This window comes from Vipera berus, assembly GCF_964194415.1.
Source record: "Vipera berus genome assembly, chromosome: 1".
Taxonomy (NCBI): domain Eukaryota; kingdom Metazoa; phylum Chordata; class Lepidosauria; order Squamata; family Viperidae; genus Vipera; species Vipera berus.
This window is the reverse complement of record NC_138202.1, coordinates 145,891,371-145,914,490: the sequence shown is the minus strand read 5'-3', so window position 1 is coordinate 145,914,490 and position 23,120 is coordinate 145,891,371. Positions and strand designations below refer to the sequence as shown.

Below are 23,120 nucleotides of genomic sequence, written 5' to 3'. Positions count from 1 at the left end.
TGTCTAGATTAGAGCAGGATGCAAAAAAATATGAAACAAATAGAGCTTATCCCAAGTTAATCTACTGCAGCATTAATTTACAACTGTTATGCTGGGTCGTTACTTCTCTATACGACCCAACAGTTCAAAGTCACTTCTGCAGACTCCTCAGTTTTTCACATGTGTCACAAATTTTAACAAAACTTGTCTTATGAAAATTTTACAAAGTTAGATATATCAAGGGCCAAGGACACAACTATGTGTTGGCATTCTGTAGCATTTGCTATTAGTAAATTATTTTTATTGATTCAAATCAGATCATGGGTAAACCTGTAGGTAAAGAATATCCAAGGGTCTTTGACTTTTTCCATCCAATGTATGCTGTGTAGCTTTGCTTCACTTCACATATATGGTTCCCAACCTTTTTAAAGGTTAATTTCTAGGAAGGTGACTGAGAAATAGTTACCTAGATTGTGTTTCCTGAGCAAATGGATAAGTGTTAAAGCATACTGGACTGGTATGCAAATGCAATCATTAACTCTTTGACTTCATGGAGCAAAAAATTCACTAGCTAATATTCTCTAGCTACTTTTTTTAATCTTTGGAAAACCCTGATAGCCAAAAAGCAAAAAGGCTCAATCCATTTTACTTTAAAAGAGGTATAGATTTTTATATAATAACGACCAATGGAAGTATTAATAACATGGTATACACACGATTTATCCTTGTAAAAGAGGCACAACATAAAAATAATAAAATTATATTGAACCTAAAGAAGCCAAATTCATGTTTCTCTTTACTTTAAATATGTTCAGACTCACTTCAAAAATATAACTTGAGGAAGATAGATTAAAATTAGTGAAGCATCGTTACGATTCTTTTGCCACTTACATATAATCAAATAGTAAATTTCCATTCAGATAATTATGCAAAAGCATGTACAGCATAAATTACAGCTATGAGGTAGCGATTATATGTGCAATATGCACTAATGTACATCAAGTACAAATGAAGGAAAACTCAAATTTTTACAGCTTCAAGCCCCAGTCCAGAAACTGACAAGATACACCATGTGCTGCTCATAGAGTTCTGTACATGCCTGGCGCTCATCACATAGAAAGCAGTGTCAGTGTGTTCCATGATGTTTACAAAGTACCCGTCTCAATGCTGGGAATCACACAGGCAGCCCAAGTGCTGGATGCAAACATCCAATTCCATCTGTCATGTTTTTGTACACACCCTTCCTGATCCAGCAGGTTACATGCCTGCTTCTAGAGTCATCATTCTATTGAGATAGTGCTGTACCTATACATGCCAAATTGCTGGTGTCTCAGTTTGATAACTACTGGCTTCCCACAATTACAAACTGTTTTCCATGTTGTGAAATAAACACGTATGCAAGATGCCCATGTTTTGATATGTATTTTTATTTCCCTGCAGTTTTCACTTATCAAGAACAAGTAACAGGGAAAGTTGTCTGAACTAGTGCATAAACAAACATTCTGAAACACCACTACACATATCTAATTTACAAGAACCGTATAAAAAAAGTCACTAAAACACTACACTACGAAGGTGTCCAACGCTTACAGTCAGACTTTTTCCAACCCGTTACTTGCCTTGTAGCCACAGGAAAACTTTCCAAAATTGAAAGACAATCTGCCATGACCCTCCCCCCTCCCCCATTACCTGGGATGGCTCGATATCTAGACATCCAATAATTATTGCAATGATATATAATGCAATACATACCTGGTAAAATATCATTTATGTGGTGTGTTACAGTTAAAAGCCGGTTAAATTATGCAGACTTCAGATAAAATATAATCAGTTGAAAATTTTCTTCATATCTGCACAGTTTAATATGTGCTAGATGCATAATTTGTACTAGTCAGGTTTTCTGTGTAATTATTTTTTATAAATTGGTATTATAAATAGAAATATACATTCAAAATATATGGAAAAGTGGGTTACTACATTAAATTTGCATGTATCGATCCATCCCTTTCCCCTGCACAGTAATAGAAAATACTATTTTGCCTTGAACTTCATATTTGACAGTGAAATGCCACTAAAGTATTTACCAAAAAGTCCATCTAAAATTGTGAAACAAAATGAACCAAGTGAAAACTTTACATTTCCTTTAGAAAAAAATTACAAGAATTTTTCCTAGCTATGAATCTTTAACTTTTTTTTTAGACACAAAGTTGGATTTATTTTTTTACAAGATACAAAATGTAAACATGGCAAAATAAATAGTTAAAACAAGTGATGCAGGATCCCATTTCATGCTCATGATCCCATTTAAAGAATTATTTTTAAATCCATTCAGTTGCAAATTCAAGTGCAAAAGCATGATGATGAATATCTACTATTCAAGTAACAGAAATAATATTGATGATACAAATAAACTATTTTACAAGGTAGTGATTTTCCCAATTTTACAAAATGTACATTATATATCGACTTAATATACGATATGATAGTCCGTTTAGGTCCATTTTAATCCCCTGTGATCCACAGAGTTTTGTTTTGCATTCAGCTGGAATATAAATGACACCATCAGCATACATTGAGCTACTATGCTAGGTTATGTCACCTCCATTGCTACTGTCGTCTCTGCTATTCCATTCAAACCCAATCTTTCGGGTTCATGGTTCTCTCTGAAAGTGAAAAGAGAAAGGCAAATAAATATATAGTTTTAATAATGAATTACATGTATAATTTCTTATTATTTGACATTTTGTTAACTTAGTATCTCTCATATGTATTATCTGAGAAATGTTTAAAACGCAACCAAGCTAAAACTTTACTAGGAAGAAAATGACAATTTATGCAAATTTCCCAAATGGTAAGTGGTCTCTCTCACAGCATGTAGAAATGGAATAAAAAAGAAAAATCAGAGAATCTTAATTTTCATTAGAAGTGTAAAACAATGTATAAATATAGAAGTGTAGAAGATTTATACATTTATAGAGTGTATAAAATAATGTATAAATCCTATACATAACCTATAGGATTTCAGATTTTTCTTGAGATTTGTAATATAAAATAATTGGCTGAATTAACCTTTCACTTATGAGGGTAGATCTTTTATGTCATTATAGCTTCTTGCATTTTGCTAGCAAAATAATTTTAAAAACCCACATTTTTCCCCAACAAGATATAACAGGTGTTTTCAAACTTGGCCCTTTTATGACTTGTAGACTTCAATTCCCAGAATTCCTCAGCCAGCGTGTAAGCGTGCTAAGCTTGTAAGCCGCCCTGAGTCTTCGGAGAAGGGCGGGATATAAATGGAATTAAAATAAAAATAAATAAGTTTGAAGACCCCTGAGATACACAAATCAAATATCATTACTTAATTCAGCCTTTCTTGGCTTAGGATTTGTTGGTAAATCCACTTTTCTTTTTAAAAAAAAAAGGGAGGACACGGAGGAGGAGGAGCAAGAGGCACACACCTTGCTATGCTGCTGATGGCACTGCTTGGAGTCACCTTTGGCACTCTATCCATACTGGCAGCAACTGTGGCAAGTTTTAAGGCGGTTGGCGATGGTGCTGAAGTCCTTGCATTGATATGTACATTGACTGGAGAAACAACACTGACATTGTTCAGGTGCACTGCATTGGTGAGACAAGAATTGTTCATAGGAAGTGTCTGAGAGCTGTTTGTGCACAATGCTGGGATTAAATGGTTTGTGGTGGTGTGACCGACTGTCCTTACAAGTTGTACAGCTGAGATCCCTGGGCTAGATGACAGAGCCATATTGGTGGAATACAGAGTTTTTGATGTTGCTGTTCAAAACAAAACAGATGTACTCAATAGGTTTCAAGCAAAATGAAACATGAAATAAAACCAAGATCACCATCCCATCTTAATGCCTTCTGGATATGGTATATTCCAGAAGTTGGGCTAAGGGGGATGTAAGTTATAGGGCAACACATATGGAGGGCACCAGGATGGAGCAAGCTACGAAGCAATAACGAAAGAGATCTATATCCAAACATTAGGGCTCATTTCTTAAATTCAAAGACACACTGTAATACATTAAAGTATATAAGAATGCAAATGCCCAACAAGAATTTTATCATTTTTATTAAATAATAAAAAGATCAAAAACTTCCATGACTTCAGTTAAAAAAACAACAGCCATTATTGCCCTATGAAACATTTTCTCAGACTGATCTTGTCTAGAAAGTAAGCATTAGCAACATCCTGCTACAAACTAACATGAAAATAATGCAACAAAAAATATACCTGTTGGCTGAACAACACCGTTGATATTGTGGCTGGCACTCTGTTCCTTTGTCGCCTCACCCCGATTGGGAGCGGGTGCACTCACCACTGCAGATGCAGCAAAATGGGCACTGGCCGAGTCAAGCGTTTTTGACATGCAGTCAGAAGTGCTTGAGCCCTGGGAAATTTTACACAACAGTTTTCATAATTACAGACTATTTGTAAGATACTATCAAATTAACTTTTGATATAAACAGTAAAAAAAATTATCCAGACCCAAGAGATGTTCTCTTAATGACAGAACTGTTTCTAATTCCCATGAAGTTAGACTGCAAGTACCGGTGCAGCTGCAGGAGAGGAAGGGGCTGCTTCGAGTAAATCAATAGGCTTTCATTGGCTTCAGATTAAGTTCTGTCCACTAAATAAGCTAAAAGTTTTTGCTTTCTATCTTTTACCTTTACCATTTTAAAAGTTGTGGTCCAGTGCTGAAATGTTAAAAGCACCTTTATTTAAATGGGAACGTCTTCACATCCTTTCCAAAGAGGATTAAGTTTTAATTGCGTACATGGGGTAAAGAAACCCAGATAAGTATAAGTAAAGATACTGAGCAACATGCTATACTGCAACCATAACATAGATGCAAAAATATCAAAACATTCAAAATATTCCATTATGTTCATATATTAATAGTGTCATAGGAATGGCATTAATTCATATATTAATTATGACTATTAATTTTGAATCAACATTACAAAGGGGCTGGAGAAAACTGATTCAGAAATGAATGTCGAATTCTAAATATTAAAAAAATAAATCATTAGGGTTTGGTATTACATTACAAATTAGTAGATTTATTTTATTTCACCACAGACTGTAGCCCAAGGAAGCTCATGCCTTAAAGAATAACACTGTGAATCTGCTATTCTTTAAGGTGCCCTCACACTTTAAGGTTTTTTTTACTGCCACCAACTCAATATGTTAGTTACTCTTTGGAAGAATTATGAGGCTAGTTATATGAATTAGAAGAAAACAGGTTTTTTTTCTAAAAACAGATAAAGACAGGTCCACGAGCATTAACGGTATTGGTTTATATAATCAATGCACTATAGCATATGGGAATAATCAATAGACAAATTTGACTATGGCAGTCCTTTTTTGTCACAATCACAAAACTGCATTTATCTATTCTATTTAGGTTGCATGTTAAGTATATCATAAACTGGTCTATTTGAAGTAGATATGAAGACAAAAAAAATGGGAGAGAAAAAAACTGGAAAAAAGCAGAACTGGTTCTACATGGGTTTCTAGAATATAAGAGAAGCTATTTTCAAGAAAGGCATTTGTTACCTGTGCTTTTGGATATGTCTGTTGGGATTGATGCTGAGACTGCTGTTTCTGTTGGAGCTGAGCCAGTTGCTGCCTTTGCATTTGAACTAACTGCTGTTGATGTGTCTGAAATTGTTCTTCTGTAATACCCCCCGTTACTGTAGAAAGAAAGAAAGAAAGAAAACATGTTTGAATTTAAGGGTTCAAAGTCATATAAGTCACTGTATAAGTTACATGGGTTGGGAAGCAAAGCATCTTTTAAATAGCTACATTACATAGCACAATGAATTTACGGAACAATCATTTTAAACTTGTTCAGTAGTTTACCGGTAGTTAGTTAAAGGTCTATTTCTTATAAATTAACTAGCTGATGGTGTCCCAAAAAAGAGGAATATACAGGTTAAGAAAAGCATCTGTAAAGTGTTATTTAAAAAACCCAAACCACCAAAAAAAAACCAGCAGATCCAACTGCAACTAATTATCATTCATTAATTGATTTATTATATCTGTAGTACCCTGGAACTCAATGAATTCCTTGAGTAACATAGATTTTTTTTTACTATGATTTGAAAACTATGGATATATTTTAGATGTTTATACTGCAGTATTTGCTAAAGTTACTGGATTGGTGGCCATCAAAACTAATTAGGGTAGTTTCAAAGTAAATTGTTTAATGAGACAAAGCAAATGAAGTCCTTCACATTCCTTATCAATAGGCTCGTTTGCATATTGTATTTTCCTAAGCCTATAGTTAAGCATTGAGTTTATCTTCAGTCCTTTTTCAGTCCTCCCACCACTCAATACCATAGCCAACAAATAGCAGTAGTTAGTTCAAGGTTTAGTATGTTGTCTGAATGTACGCTCATGCTCCTTTTAACCCAGGGAAACAGAGAATAGGTTATAAGCAGGTCTATCACAAAAATAATGGGTATGAAAATCTAATGTACTTATTTTTCTTGTACCAATTATCTGTGTTGATGATTTAAACGTAGATTTTCCAGCTTATGATTCACAATGCATAAAGGCACAAAAAAATAACCGAGGAAAATGTTATGTAGGCAAATCACAGTTACAACACCTGCCCAGTTAAGAAATTAATACCTACAACAAATGGACTTCTTAATACATATAACTACTGCATCACAAGTAGAGATACAGTTTCACATTTTCCTCTATGTGCTAAATTGTATCATTTGATCTTTTTTTGTTTAACAGCTGACAGTTCGTGCAAACTCCCACTTGTCTTGATGAGAGTATTTCTGCAGACATTCATTTTCACTCAGATTATTCCAATTTAATATTTTAAAAACACCACAAGTATAATTGAGTCTGGAAATAATTTTGGGATAGCAGTATAGATTACTGCAATGCTCTCTACATGGGGCTGCCCTTGAAGACCACCCGGAGGCTTCAGCTGGTGCAGAGTGCGGCTGCACGGGTAGTGATGGGAGCACCCCGATACTCCCATATTACCCCCCTCCTGCGTGAGCTGCATTGGTTACCGGTTGCCCTCCGGGTGAGATTTAAGGTGATGGTACTTACCTTTAAAGTCCTACATGGCTTAGGCCCGGGATACTTGCAGGACCATATGCTGCCGGGAACGAATTCCCATCGCCCAGTACGCTCACACAGAGAAGGCCTCCTCAGGGTACCGTCGGCTAGACAATGTCGGCTGGCGACCCCCAGGGGGAGGGCCTTCTCTGTGGGAGCGCCAGCCCTGTGGAACCAACTCCCCCTTGAGCTCCGGATGGCCCCGGATCTTCGGTCCTTTCGCCGCGGCCTCAAAACACTCCTTTTCCACCTGGCTGACCTGGACTGACAGGGATTTTAATTATGTTTTAAATTTTTTAACTCTAATTTTTAATTTATTTTAATTTTAATTTTAATTTATTGTACAGGGACCTTTAATTTTAATTTTATCTTAACTTCTGTATTTATTGTATGTTATGTTATTGTTGTTAGCCGCCCTGAGTCCTTCGGGAGATAGGGCGGCATATAAGTCCCAGTAATAAATAAATAAATAAATAAATAAATAAATAAATAAATAAATAAATAAATAAATAAATAAATAAATAAATAAATAAATAAAATTAGCTTGTGCAATCCAACTGAGTTTAGCTTGTTTAGAAAGTGATAAGCTTTGTTGGTCAGTTATGTCAATATAATTTTCTTATGAAGAACATATTCTATTCCAGAAGTTACCACAGCTTTCTAAATAATTACTCAAATCAATGAAAATAAGCTAGAACTGAACTAATGAGGCTAAAACTGGTTCAAAAGCATTTATTGTTGCAGTTAAATTACTATATTTATACCTACACACAGTATATTTATACCTACATACAGTATATTTATACCTATAATATATGACAGAAATGTTTTCAACTATTTCAGTTCCATTCAGTTTTCAATTCCATTTACAACACCAGAAATATTTCAGATATTTTGCAACTCCAGACCCTGTTCTGTCACTTATAATTTTATATAAGCACCAGGGGCAAAGAAGCCCAACTATGTTGTAAAATATATCATATAATAAAAAAGGTTAAAGCTAAAATCAGAAAAAGCCATTCCTTTGATATAAATTGCTTTAATATTCTCTGTCGCTAGATCAGAGTTCGGCAATCTTTTAGTAATTGGGGTGCACATAATATTTTTAAGAAAGCAAGATGACCCAAAGTAGGTATACGCATGGATAGGGCCAGGATTGTTTCTATTTTCATGAGCTGGGGAAAGAATGTTCCAGGACTTCTTTGCTGCAGCTTGTACTGTAAGGCATTTTAGAATATAACTAGTTTATTAGTTACTTTAATTACAGGAGTTCCTATAAAAGCTCTGGAGCTTCAGGTTACTCATTCCTGCAGTATTTTATTTATATATTTATTTTACATGTTGCCCATCTTATAGTCCTGCAACTCTGGTCATTTCACCATTCTTTTTCTCCAAAATCTATTAAAACTTGTGATTTTTAAAAAATGGGAATGGGACAGTAAAGTACATTCTTCACCCTGATAATGTTCCTTTGAAAGGAAAGATTTCAAGATCAGAGCAGTTGCAATTCAACTGTATATATCTTTGTTCAGATCTTTGCGTAGGAAGACCCAAGAATGAAGAAAAAGGGCAAAATGTACATTTAGCCCTCAACGTATGGCCACCATTGAGTGCAAAATTTCTGTTATTAAGTGAGACATTTATTAAGTGAGCTTTCCCCATCTCATGACCTTTCTTGCCACATTGTTAAGTGAATCACTGCAGTTAAGTCAGTAACATGGTTAAGTCTACCTCAACGGCCACTGTGAAGAATATGCTGCATATCTGGCAGATAAAATCAGTCACATCTGCTTTATGTTGGACTCCAGCCTTAGAGCAGAGTCTATGGAGATGATGGGGCTACATCTTGCAAACCAATCTGGGAAGTTTAAACCCACTGAACCTGAGGAAGAGGACAGGGCTCTCTCAGCTGCTAGTTCGGTCACCTGTGTTGGCTGATGGGGAGTAGAAAACAAGCTTTTTCTGCAGCAGCCCCCCCCCCTTTGTGAAGCATCTTCTCTTTAGAAATTAAAGTAGCCCCAATCCTATTAGCATTCCATAAAGCTTTGAAGGCCAAGGGCCCCACCTCCTGGCTTTATTGTTAACAGGCCAGATGTCATACTTACTCAAATTAGATGTGTTAATGTTTTTTTATTGTTTGAATGTTTTTTATTGTTTTAAAATGTTTTTTAAATTTTAATTATAATATATGTTTCTGAACTGTCAGCCACCCAGTCATTTGCTGAGATAGGCTGAAATAGATAGATAGATAGATAGATAGATAGATAGATAGATAGATAGATAGATAGATAGATAGATAGATAGATAGATAGATAGATAGATAGATAGATTTATCTCACACAAATATACATTAGGATTAACAAAAACTATAGAATTAGCAATGCAATCCAATCAAGATGGTGTTAAGAAAAAACATCCATTGGTAGGGGAGATCATGAACATTTCTGACTGTACAAAGCCATTCACATTTTGAAAGACAGACATCTGTTAATGGCATTGCACTTAACTTCCAATTGTAAATTCTGCTCTAACCTTTTTGCCCTAACTTGTGGCACACTCTTATCTCTATAAGTTTTCATATCTACAAAAGTTACTATTTCTGTTACCCAAAAATAATAATGATATTTTGACTGTGGTGTAGAACAGGGTTGATCAGTTTTACAAGTAATATTAGTAATTATCACAATTCTATCTAGTAACTAGTATGCAAAACCTACCTAATGTATTGTTTGGATACCAGATCACAGTTTAAAATGCTATCTGCTAACTAACATCCTCTCTTTTCAACATGGAGCAAAAGATGTGTTTCTGGCATCAAATATAAATTGCAAAAAGCATAGCCTTAGCCCATGATTTGTTTTTATGAAGTCACATTTTCTTCATGGCAATATATTAAAAAAAATCAAGCCATTTCTCTTTACCATTCTTACAAAACACATGATGAGCAGTCAAGAAGCAAATTGGTAAAATACCTATACTTAAAATAGTATTGAATTATGACCAAGTGCACATGTATGGATTATAAAACAGAGCACTATATGCTACAAAGCCCATTTGGGGGGAAGCCCTCCTCCATCTCTTCTAAGCTTATTTAAAAAGACAGGAGAGAAGAAGTCCAGCTAAGTAACCCAAGCTCTGTTCTTAACAGTATTGCCAAAAGGTTATTCTTTATTATTTAGTTTTAATTTCAGCATTAAATCACCTTGGCTGAATTTGTATGAAGAAACTATATAAAGACTTACGTCAGAGTAGCAAACATTCCTTTTCCAGCTTTCCAGCCATCCTCAGGTAGGACCTGAGTTTTTCTACTTTTAGGGTATCGATAAGTGTGTTTTTTGTTTATTTAATTAGTTTAAAGGATAAGGTCAATAAAATGTTATTGAATTTGAAAATGAATATGTAAAGCATTGTATGATTCAGTGGGCAAGGAGCTCTGGATATAATGTTAAGCTTGAACAATGGGAAAATATGTGAACGAAAGGCTTAAAATTACAATTTAAAAGAAAGATTTTATAAGATAATATATCATTGGCATTTAACACCAGATAAGTTACCAAGTTATCAAGAATGTATAAAGGTATTTCAAATGAATGCTGAAAATGCAAATGTAAAAAAGGGACTTTCTATCATTTATGGTGGACATGTAATAAAGCAAAGAAATATTGGAGTAGGATTCATATTCTAATACAGAAGATTCTTAAAATGAATATAAAGACAAAACCAGAAACTTTTCTTTGGAGTTTAATGGAAAAAGACTTGGAAAAAAATTGGAACTTTGATGTTATATATGTTGACAGTAGCAAGATTATTTTATGCACAAAAATGGAAGGACACTTCAATTCCCACAATGGATGAATGGTTGCAAAAGCTGATGGAATTAGCAAAGATGGCTAAATTGACTGCTTTGATAAAAGGAAAGGGAAAAAAACACAAGTACTTTTGTTTCTACTTGGAAATCACTCATCTGGACTTTGTGCTTAAGGTGGGGAAAAATGAAACTTTGATTTTCAGTTTTACTGATTAGGTAGTCTGCTGTTATAGAAATGGCAGGTTTATACTATTATGTAAAAGTAAAAAGTTGAGCTTCAATGTTACTTCTTATTCAACTGTACCAAAGGGAGCCAGAGGTCAATGCCTTTCCTTTCTTTTTCCCTTCTTCTCCACACTTTTCTCTTCCCTTTTCCCTCCCCTATTTTTCCTATTATTCGCTTTTGTATTTTTGTATTATATATTATAAACTAATAAAGAGGAGGGATAAACCGAGTACTTTAACTTGCACACCCTTTCATGCTTTAAGCAGCCTGAATCCTCATTAAGCAAAAGGTACTGGTCGTATCCACTTTTTGGAGTACAGTTCTCAAAATGCTCTAGAAGATTTACTGGAGCTCTCAAGCATATGGAAGTTGTTCTCTCCATCAAAAAATGCAGGTGCTCGACAGCCTTGAACACTGCAGGAGGGGATAATTAATGCTATCAAACATTTTATAATTCTTTCTGAATAGGTTTTTAAAGCTTATGAATAATGACTACAGAAATCGTAGATTCAATGAGTGAGCTTAGTCAAAAGTAATTCCTAACAGGTGACTGCAGTCTGAATTTGTAATCCTATGTACCAACCTAATACTCTCTGCTTCATAACTTGGGAAAATCAGCTACTGTCCATCACAAGTTTCATTTCACTCAGGAGAACTTTTGAGCAGATTGTCCTGAAAGGGTTTTATACTTTCAGGCTACAATAGCAATAGCATTAAGACTTATATACCGCCCCACAGTGTTTTACAGCACTTACTGGGCAGTTTACAATGTCATAGACGTATCTAGGAATAAGCTTCATTAATAGAATAGTGTTTAGTTTTGTGTCAGTAATCGTATAATGGTTTTAAGCTACCATGAGATAACTTTTACTACATAAAGCACAAAGCTATCAAAAAATTTGAAACAAAAGCAAAATGTTTTGTGATATCAGATTATCTTCATTTCCTTCTCCCTGATGGACTTCCAAATTTATGATGAAGGATACAAAGTTAGAAGGCAGAATTCTATCAACTGAGATATATTAAGATGTAACCAGTATTGATAAAACTGTAAATAAGTTTCAATGAAGTTTGAAAAGAAAGTATTGCATATTGTACTCTTTATCTGTCTACCTAACTACCTGCCCACCCATCACATTATTTCCTTTCAGGATAAAGAACATTATGCCAAGTGCAGAAAAAAGTGCAAGGAATGGTAAGCTGAGAAAACTGAGGCACAACGTAAGAAAAAGACACATAGCCAAATTGAATTTTCACCAACACCATTCATTATACTTCATGCTCCTGTGTGCAACCATCTTTGCTTCTACTACCTTCATACACTGTTTCATATATAGCTCTTCTCCTTTTGAGGAGCTCATCAACTCCATCTAATTGCAACATTATTGGTCTTGCAGTTCAAATTTTCATTCTATCTGACTAAACCACTTCTTTCATACTGGACACATTCCTCTGTATTTCATTCGGCACCATTCATGCTTGATTCATTGTCTAGTTTTATTGCATACATTTCTTAAATACATTCAATCTACTGTATTTAACTTACTTTTCTGTTTTACCTGACACACTGTTGTACTGTATGAAAGATTTAATATTTTCCCTAAAATGTATGTCTAAAACAAACAGCACAGGAGCCAAATGGTTAGGATGCTGGGCTTGTGGACCCAAAAGTTGACAGTTCAAGACCTAAGCACAGTGTGACGGACTGAGCTTCCGTTACTTGCCCCAGCTCCTGCCCACCTAGCAGTTTGAAAGCATGCAAATGCAATAGATAAAATAGATAGCACTTCAGTGGGAAGGGAACTGCTTTCTATGTGCCACAGCGTACAGTCACGCTGGCCAGAAGTGTCTTCAAGACAATGCTGGCTTTGGCTGTGAATTAGAGATGGGCACTGCCCAATAGAGTTAGACACAACTGGCAGGGGATGCCCTTATCTTTTTTAAAAACAGTAATGATGTCTTAAGACTTAAGATATGAATGATATGGCAACAGAGGGTAATAGATAACTGCACAATTGTTTAAGGTTACTGTAAACATTTGTTTTTTTCAAGCTTTCCAAAACATTTTCTGAGGGGAAAAATCTTAATGATTGAATTTTCTCTAATAATCCAGTTTACCATGTGTACGTTTATTTACTATCTTCGGTTTTAGTTGTTATTACAGAATGATGAGTACAATAGATGAGTACAACCAGAGTTGCTGGGAGTTGAGCAGTGTTAAAAATTAATTTAAAAAATATTTTTTAAAAAGCTACGTTAAGGACTAGATTGAAAGAGAGAGTATTGCTAATTCAGTTTCGAGTAACAGAAAACTGAAAAGAAGGGGATGCAGAAACTTCTTGTAATATTGGATTGGCCAGTATAGACACTTGCACATAGCGGTGGGATGAAACTGACTCCCATGAAAACATTACTAAAACTATGCCTGGTACTATATTTTAAAATTAAAGCTATTTTATACGACTAAGAGTACAACCCTGCATAGTGATAGTATTTTTCCCCTGAACCCCACTATTACAGCTGTAATAGACATATATGCTAGTGACAGATTTTTTTAGCCAGGTTTCAAATATAAAATAAAAAGAAATCTATTTAAAGGTTAATATTGTAAATCTTTGCCTACCTGAAATCCCATTCTTGCTGGTGTTCAATAAAGCTACAGAAGGTGCAGAAACTCTTTTATTATTCACAGCCTGCCCTGGTTTCCTTGAGGTACATTCTTCACTATCGCTGTCCTGTACGTTTAGTAGCCTTGGTTGGAAACACTGCAGTCGAGATGACCTGATATTGCTTAGTATTTCAGAAAGGGAAAGTTTATTTCCACAATGTTTATTGGAAGCACTGGTCCGTGAAAAATTAGAAGAAATGTCTATATTTTGGGAAGAGCTTGAACAACTATTCAGCATGTCTGGATCAATCTGCTTCAGGACAGGATCGTTTTCTGTGCCTATCCGGTCCATTAGTACCCTGATTTTAAAAGAAATAAAAAATAAATGTTACCAACAACCTAAAATACAAATACTTGCACTAAGTATTCAACTGGAGGAAAATATCTTATTTTACCTTCCACCTCTTCCAACTCGTCTTCTTGCAAATCCTATGCATCTTCTTGGAACTGTAAGCGTTGTGAGACAATGTCTATATCTTAGCTTATCCAATTCTGCCAGTTCTGAATTTTCATGAGAATAATTAGTTTGGTCCAAATGAGCCTAGAGAAGAATGAAGTGAAAATTTATTGTTGGCTGATTTCATTTAAAAGAATTATGTGGCTGCCCTTCTTAAGAAACACAGTTCTGGGGGACCCAGAACAATAAAACCAAAAAACAATAAAAGCAAAAAAGCAAAAACCTGGCACCTTGGCCGTTCTTCTCTAATGCATTCAACAAAACCATCCTCCAAGCTCACCCTATCCTAGCACTTGGAGGAAGAGTTGGTTCTTTATAGCCTCCTAGATTATGAGTGGAGGCCTGCTAAAATCTGGGGGGAAAGGTTGTTCCACAGGGTAGGGGCTACTATGAAAAAAGGCACACTTCTGAGTACCGCTACAAGGCAGCATTTAAGGAAAGGGACCTGGGGTTTGCCCACACTCTTATCTGACCTGGTAGAATGGACAAATATTCTCAGTGAGAGTTGGTCCTGCAAATAACCTTGCCCATGCCATGTAACCCCCCCCCGCCCCCATATTTTCCCTCTTCCATATATTTATCAAACAAGGAAAAGTCTCCAGAGACAGAAAAGACAAGCCGCTGAGGGAACTAGCTTAAAAAGGCGCATTCCTTTAAGAATTAGCTAGTGGCTAGAAAGGAAAGTTAAGGAACCAGCAGCCCACACTTAAGGAAAAAAACAAAGCAAAACCAAATGTAGCAAGTACTGGCTGCTGGCTAAATCAGCTGTTCTGTACCAGCCTGCTACCAGCCCTGCAGAAAAGGCAGGGACAACCCCTTTTACAAGAAGGCAAGAGGCTGGAATTATGCCTGCCAAATTTATAGCTACAAAAACAAACAAGACACAACCAAGAAACAGGAGCTTTAAGAAACAGGAACTATCCAAGCGGTTGCCTTCAGCAAACCAGCCCTCCCACACATTCCCCTTAAATACAGTTCAGGGCGTGGCTTCTCTCTGCCTCCTTCCGAGGAGCCCCATTGCCTTCCTCTGTTTACTCCTAATTGACTGCCTCCTGCATCGGGTGTCCTTGAACAGGGCCAGCTGTGGGTCATCTTCATCCACGCTGTCAGGCTCACACAGCTGGGTCTCCGTGGTGACCAAGTGGGAGGGGCCTGGCTGAGGGCTCTCATCAGCAAGATCTTCAACCCCCTCAGCAAGGTCTTTAACACTCCCCTCCTCCTCTGAGTCGTCCGACCCAACTGCCGAACCCACAGGCTGACCCTGAATCACAACATCAGCCTCCCCAGATGGCTCCATTCATAAGTAAAAATGCTATAGGCAAAATCCATTCAGGACAAAAATACTTCAAAATCCCTTGCAGCCAAACTTAAGAGCTAACAATTGCAGAGCAACAGAATTAGAACCAGTAACCCCTCACCCCAAAATCCAACACAGGACATAAGCCATCAGCCAGAATAGAAATTGCCAAACACACTGCAGAAATCCCAGAACTTCGAAGTCATAAAATCACATAAGAATCCTTCCACTCTCCATTTGTTGTTTACTTGATCCAGAACCGAACTGCTGAAACAGCACTTCACTTCTGCCAATAAACATCTCCTCTTAAGCAGCTGGCTTCCTCTCCTCTATTTCAAACAGCGGTACTTCATATATTTTTTTCTCTTAAAGGTATAGCCTCTTGGCTGGAAAGCAAGCCCCCAGCTTTTTCTTCCAACACTTCCTTCCTTTCTGTTTCCCTCCCTCCCTCCCACTATCTCCCTCTTTCTCGTTGCCATCTCCTTCCTTCTTTCCTCCCTCCGTGCCTCACCTCCAGCCAATGGCGCCTTCATTCCTCGTGGAGGGCAACCCCTCCCCCGCTGCATTGCTTGCCTGTTTGTCCCTGCCACATGTGTCCACGGATGGCCACATAAGTTCTAGATCGGCACCCAGCCAGCCTGTTTGATCTCCTCTCCTCTCTCCCCCCTCCTCCTTTTTCCTTCGGTGCAGCTCCAGCTGACTCCTCTTCCCAAGGCTGCATCTTTTTTTTTCTCTCCCTCTCCTGCCCAAACTGCCTCCTTTTATAGCCTCTCCTGTCTCCACCCCGCTCGTCCTCCTTTCTCTTCCAGGTGAGCCGGAAGTACCGATCCTGGGACCTTTGCCTCACTCCAGCAGCCCTGCAGCTCCTGAGGAAGCTCTCACAGCAAGTCCTGCGCTGCACCACTTTGGCTCATTCCCTCCCCCGCAACACTTGGCTAGGCTGGGCAGGGCCGCGTACCACCTGCCTGGTACTAATGTAACACCAGTGGTACGTGTACCACTGGTTGAAAAGCCCTGCTATAGAACCTCCCAGTCTCTCTCCAAGGCACCCCATGGTCCTTATCTGGGACACCATCTACTTCATCCCAATCCAAGAATAGACACAGTATTCTTATAGGGAAAGAATGACTAACTGCACTGATCCATTAACATTAGGAAAACTATTTGTTTCATTTTATTAAACAAATTTATATAGCCGCCCACCTCACACACACATTGATACTATACAGCCCAAGATATAATTCAATTAGTCCTGTAATTCAATTAAGTCTATATCAATAATTAAAAGCAACCAGCAATTTTGTCCTCTAGTACAGTGTTTTTCAACCACTGTTCCGCGGCACACTAGTGTGCCGCGAGATGTTGCCTGGTGTGCCGTGGGAAAAATTGAAAAGTAATTATAAAATACTTTCTTTGTGTTTATTTGATTCCTATTCAAGAGAATTACTTTATGGACTTCCGGTGGCTCCGCGGCGACGAAGGGAGCCTTCCCGGGCTGCCCGCGGCTCAGCTGTTGTTTTTTTCGCCCGAAACAGCGCCGATCAGCTGTTCGGGCGAATCCGAAGCCCCCTCCTCGGGAGAAGAGGAGGGGGCGAGCTCCCAGGTAGGGGTAGAGTTCTCCAGGGCCGCCTGAGCTTATGGCTTGGGCGGCTGAAGGATTGAACTCCCCCGTAGCCTGGGCTGCTCCCAGCTGGCCGTCGCCTCTGCTCCTGACTTCTTGGAGCAGAGCCAGCCGTCTGCGACCACCCCTGCCTGAAGGAATGACTATGATTTAAAGGAGCAGGCAGAGCGATACAAGAGGAAATGGTAAAGAGGATTACTATGTTTTACTCTCCAGCTTGATGGACTTTTTTGGATTACAAATCTGAAGTGAAAGTGCGTCATATTTGGTAAAAGATGGCGGCTAAACCACCCCCTAAAACTCTTCGGAGTGCTGGAACTTCTCCCGTGCAACAATCATTATTGCAGGCGCTGCATCCTCCTGATGTATTGACATCAAAGGACTTACAAGATGCTCTTGAAAAACATACCCAGGTAATTTTGGAATCAATTAATATTAGATTTGCACAGATGGAGGAGAAATTGGAGAAATTGGAGGAGAGAATGGAGGAGAGGATGGAACAGAAGCTCAAAGCAATGAGGGTAGACATCTTGACTTCAGTGTGTAAAGTGGCTCGGTGTGTGGAAGAATTGGAGGAAAAGCTAGAAGACTTGACTCAAAAGAATGCTATATTAGAAGCAAAAGTATTGGAGAATGAAAATAAAATGGAAAAGGAACTGTGTCTTGCTCAATATTTCCAGATGCAGTTTGCCATTAGAATTAGAGGCTTAAAGGAGAATACTAAGGAAGATCTAAAGCAGCTGGTTTCTGAGGCTTTTGAAATAGTGTTGAAACAGCCAGCATCTGAAATAAAAGGAGGCATGGACAAAGTGTTTCGTGTGAATTCATGGATTGCCAGACAGAGGAAGTTGCCTAGAGATGTGGTGGTATATTTTGCAAAAAGGGAAACTAGAGATGAAGTTATACAAGCTGCTTATGATACTAAAGTTATGATTGCTAATCAAGAAGTTTTGGTCTTAAAAGAAATTCCTCCAAAGATTCTAAGGAGAAGGAAGGATTTTACATTTCTTGTGCAAGAGCTCAAGCAGCGAGATATAAGGTTCAGATGGGAGATCCCAGTGGGGTTGATGGTGACGCACGAAGGTAAAAAGTACCGTTTGGTTACTGTGATGCAAGCGCGTGATTTCTACAATAATGTTTTAAATGCAACGCCATTAACACTTTTGGAAGCTGGAAAGGGATCTGGAGAAGGAGTGCATCAAGAGGCCGAAGATGGTCAGATAGAAGACAACGGTGTTGGAGGAGATCAAGATATAACCTCGTCGGATGAATCTATAAAACAGAGGGTGACGCGTGCTGCTGCAAAACGATCTAAGAAGAGAAAGTAGCAGGAATCGCAGAAGTCTTTGGAACTTTTACGATATAGTCAAGTAGTCAAGTAGGGGAGGGGGGAAAAGATTTGGGTGTAGACGCAATATATTTTTATATTTGGTGGTTTTGTGGAAAGGCTGAGCTTTTTTGGACTAAAGTTCAAGTTTTGTTTGCAATCTTTTTTTTTTTCTTTTTTCTTTTTTGTTGTGTTTGGAATAATTATAGATGTGGTACTGGAAGAGGAACGGTCGATTACAGAAGAGTTGACTTTAAAGTTTTTTGATTTGGGATCCTTGGTTAATTTGGAAAATTATTTGTAAGAATGTTATATCATGGAATGGATAAAATGGATGGAGTTTATTTAGGATAAGTATAGGGTTGAGAAGGGTTTTTTTTTTCTTTTTCCTTTTTTTTTTGTCTTTAATATATGTTTAATACTATTAAGGTTTGTTCCATTCTATATAAGCTAGAGAGTGTCCTTTTCTTATTCTAGTTTTTTTTATATATATATTTAATATTGTTAAGGTTTGTTTTATCCTATATAAGCTAGAGAGTGATGGATTTTAGAATTTATAGTTGTTAGTATATGGTTGCTTAGGTTTGCTTTTTTTTATATATATATACCTTGTATTCAGCTCTGGGAAGTAGGGGGGGGGAGGGGGGGAGGTAGGGGGGGGAGGAGGGAGGGGGGAGGAAGGGAGGTAGGGGGGAGGAGGGAGGGGGAAGGGGGGTTTTTTAAAGGAAAATTGTATTTTAAAACTTTTCAATAAAATTAAGAGAATTACTTTATATATAGTCAATATAGGCACAGAGTTAAATTTTTTAACATTTTCTAATGGTGGAGTGCCTCGTGATTTTTTTCATGAAACAAGTGTGCCTTTGCCCAAAAAAGGTTGAAAAACACTGCTCTAGTATACTGTATTTTAAAATACTTCAACAACATCTTCAGGTTCACAACTTGTCAAATTCAATAGCCTTCACTAACAAAACTGCAGCTAACATGATATGAAGCAAGTTCATTCATAAATAAAAATATTTTTTAAATACCTGGAGTAAAAAGGAAGTAGAGAAAAAAGGATAATTTTAACAAAGAAAAGATCAAAAATATGTTTCTCTTTCGGCCAAAAATCAATAGTTTGTGCTACAAAATTATCATTTTTTTAAAAAAAGTAAAAATCCTTACAGCATAATATTGGCATCCTGCTCTTCTTCTGAATGCACAGGCTCCATCAGGATCATTTTCTTCTTCTGGCTCAGATATTGGTGAGGATACCTAGAAGCCGAAGAAAACTAATTTAAAAACGAGATTAGTTTATCATTCCTGGTGAATATTTCCTTCCTTCGCTATGCAATTCAATATTTTAAAACCCAGGAAATAGAAACTTAAAAGTGAAAATAACAGCTTCTGAAAAGGCTTCTTGATAAGTTTGTATTACATTCAGAGAGATTAAACGCCCAAAGAGCCCAGTGAATTTTCAAAAACTCAGCTAGGTAGGTTTTACTTATTTTCACAAACCTAACCTTTCTTTGGATTCAAAATTAATGTTAACACAATGTATGGTATTTTATCCAAATGTACCTTTAGTCACAAATCCTTTTTTTTTTAATTTTAGAAAGAAAACCTTTCAAATTCACACTGCTTCCCCCTCAACCCACCCATGTTTCTATCCAAATATAAATCAGGATTCTTCCACTTACATATAGAAAAAGATCTGCTTTATAATGTGGCTGACATGTATTACCTGGGGGAATTCATCTTCATCTGAACTGTGGAAGTCATATTGTTTGATATCACTTTTACTGATCACAGGCAAGGGCTCAGTAGTAGACTGCGGAGGACTTATTACACTCTCAAGTTTAGGCTTCTTTGGATATTTCTTCTTTTGACGGACAACATCAGACACTTCCTCTTTTAGAGATGAATGGTGAGCATGCTGTTTGTATACAGTAAATTTTGGACAAAACCCCCCACATTGTTAATCATTACATGATTTTCATGAGATAACAAACAACTATTTCTCCAATTGCTCCCCAATTATATTTACAAACTCCGAATAAGTAGTACTTAGATCACATATTATCCAAAGATTTAGACATATTATTTATTGTATTTATCTTGTGTATCATTTTAAACTATCATTTTAACTAACATTTTAAACATTTAGTATTTCTAAAGAATTTGTGTCTAGTATGTATTGTTTATCTCCAGTGAAAAACATCATTTCAAAAGGATCTTTCTCCTGTCTTCAAATGTAATTTAAAAACAGCTAAAGCAACATTACTTTTTAAAGATTTAGATGAGCTTAGCATGGAAAATAAAAATAGCCCAAATAAAGAGTGATAAATGCCTACAATCTAATAACCACTAGATGTCATCAAAGTTAAAAAATAAAGACCAACATTTAAACAAATCTAATATTTTAAAAAATATTTGGAAATTTTCAAAAACAATGTAATGATATTTCCTACAAATAATGGAAACCTAAATCCTGGTAAGCATGGCAATTAATCTTTGAAATAAGTACAATTCCACCATTACATGGATATGACAGAAGATTTTGTTAAAAATGTTAAATAGATCATCAAATAATTAACATATATTTAAAAAATTTTGTAGTCATAAAATTGTCACAAACATATTTTAATGATTTTTAAAGAATCCTAATGATGCATTGATCAGGATATTTAGAAGCAAAACTAAATCAAAATACTAGTGTGGAAAATGTAAGAGGCAATATTATTCTGTCAGAGATATGTTTAATGTAGGGTGGGCAATCCAAAGCCTCCAAACACCGAAAAAAAATTTTTTGTGGCATTTAGATACTGTGCTGTTAACAAAAATATGAAATCTTTATTGAAACTTAATACATATACCCTGACACACCACAAACATACACCATCCTCTGGAAATTATCTGTTCTACCATCCCGATATCTTTGGTTACAAAAAAACTTTCCCTCTCTTTCACTAACAATTGTATAAGTAGATGCAATTAAGAAAAACTATCTAGCATAAAGTTGTGAAAATGCTGTATAATGGGTTATATATGCAAGCTTAAATATACTAACTGATATTTTTACAAAGATATCAGTGAGATTGGCACAAACAGTAGAAGCTGCACTAGCATTAAAAATACTGAATCTGAAGTTGTTAACGCTCTAAATTCAAAAACTGCCAGTTTCCCAGATCAATTAAAGTTGATTTTCAAACAGCTAGTATCATATAATTGATTGCATTTATCTACTGTCTAACGTACAATATGCTCAATTTAAATTTATTTTTATTTTGCTTCGATTTCATCAATGGAAATAAACATACCAGGATAGGAGAAAAGAACCATTAACTGTATGTTTGAAAAGCCTCTCATACTTCCCACATTAACTAGCTAAACATCCCTCTAATTAAGCAATAAATATAACCACTAAAGTCATTTACCTACCTTAACTTTACATTCTTGAACTTTGTGATGATTTCCATTATGAAGTGCTGCAGGAGTGGTGTTCATCTCTTTCTCAGTTGAATTAAGCTTAACTTCATTAAGTATTTCTCCTCCATAATCACCCAAATGATATCTTTTAAAAGAGTGAGAGAGCTTATAGATCATAGAGATAGCACAATAAATGAATCTTTTTAAAAAATGTTTTTATTTTGCAGAAATCCTACAATATGTTCTGATCATCTTTTAAAAAACAGAAGAGCAGATGAGAAATATTACTTTGCTTAAGATCATTTTACGGCTGATGAAAGATGGTATAATGTTTTACACAAGCTGCTATATTTGTTAATTAAGGCAACTGCATTTAACAGGTTAAATACACTACAGATAATCTTCAATTTGTGATAATAATTGAACCCAGAATTATAGCTGTAAATTGAGGTATAAGAGATTTTCCTGAATTTGAAATTATGACCATTTTTATTATCTTTGTTAAGCAAATACAGCAGTCATTACATGAATCATTTTCCCCAATGGGTGGGGTTTTTTGCCAGAAACCAGAAGTAAACACCAAAAATAACAAAAAGACACAGTAAATCAGTCACATGACTGCAGAATTCTGCAACTGGCCATAAAGGCAAGCCAGTAACCAAGACCTCAAAATGTAATCATGTGACCACAGGGTGTGGGTGTCTACCATAACTCTGAAAACAGATCATTAGTAGCTCTCTGGTGATCTTTTGTAATTTTGAACAATCATTAAGCAACCGGTCTTAAGTTGAGAGCCACCCATATACTATTTGGAATGCGAGATGATCTTTCTTGATAAGAATGATCAACTTGGAAAAAGTTTTACCTTTTCTCTACAACTTCTAATGTCAAATGTAGTAACTCTCGTTTTGTTTTCTCTCGTCTCTTAATCATCTCTAAAATTGTTATGGCTCTACTGAACTCTCGTCTTAGTTTCAGCATCTTCTCATAAGAGGCTTCATCATTTTTTCGATTCTGTTAGAAAGAAGTATCTGAATGAAAAATATATCTTGAACATGTAGTCAGACCAAGTTTAAACTTAACTTTATATAGCTTTTAATAATACTGAATAATATTTGGAGGGGTTAAGCCAGACTATTTGAAGCCGAACTGTCATTCTTCACTGCAGCTTCTGGAACAATTAAGGGATAAAAAACCATGCAGAATTGGAAATGC

At 36.4% G+C, this 23,120-nt stretch overlaps 1 protein-coding gene across 2 annotated transcripts in view; it reads right to left on the bottom strand.

Moving 5' to 3' along the window:
* Positions 1–629: 629 nt before the first annotated feature.
* EPC2 (enhancer of polycomb homolog 2) overlaps positions 630–23,120 on the bottom strand; it is a 51,642-nt gene continuing 29,151 nt past the window's right edge. Inside the window, exons 5-14 of one of the 2 annotated variants that reach the window (XM_081312586.1) lie at positions 22,771–22,919; positions 21,918–22,050; positions 20,221–20,412; positions 19,662–19,751; positions 14,188–14,333; positions 13,748–14,091; positions 5,561–5,697; positions 4,235–4,391; positions 3,438–3,771; positions 630–2,642 (exon numbers count right to left, since the gene is read on the bottom strand). In XM_081312586.1, coding sequence (XP_081168712.1) covers positions 2,570–2,642; positions 3,438–3,771; positions 4,235–4,391; positions 5,561–5,697; positions 13,748–14,091; positions 14,188–14,333; positions 19,662–19,751; positions 20,221–20,412; positions 21,918–22,050; positions 22,771–22,919 — 1,755 coding nt within the window. In that variant the 3' untranslated portion in view covers positions 630–2,569. Of the gene's footprint in view, positions 2,643–3,437; positions 3,772–4,234; positions 4,392–5,560; positions 5,698–13,747; positions 14,092–14,187; positions 14,334–19,661; positions 19,752–20,220; positions 20,413–21,917; positions 22,051–22,770; positions 22,920–23,120 lie in introns of those variants that run through there. The other variant, XM_081312587.1, reaches the window with a different exon arrangement.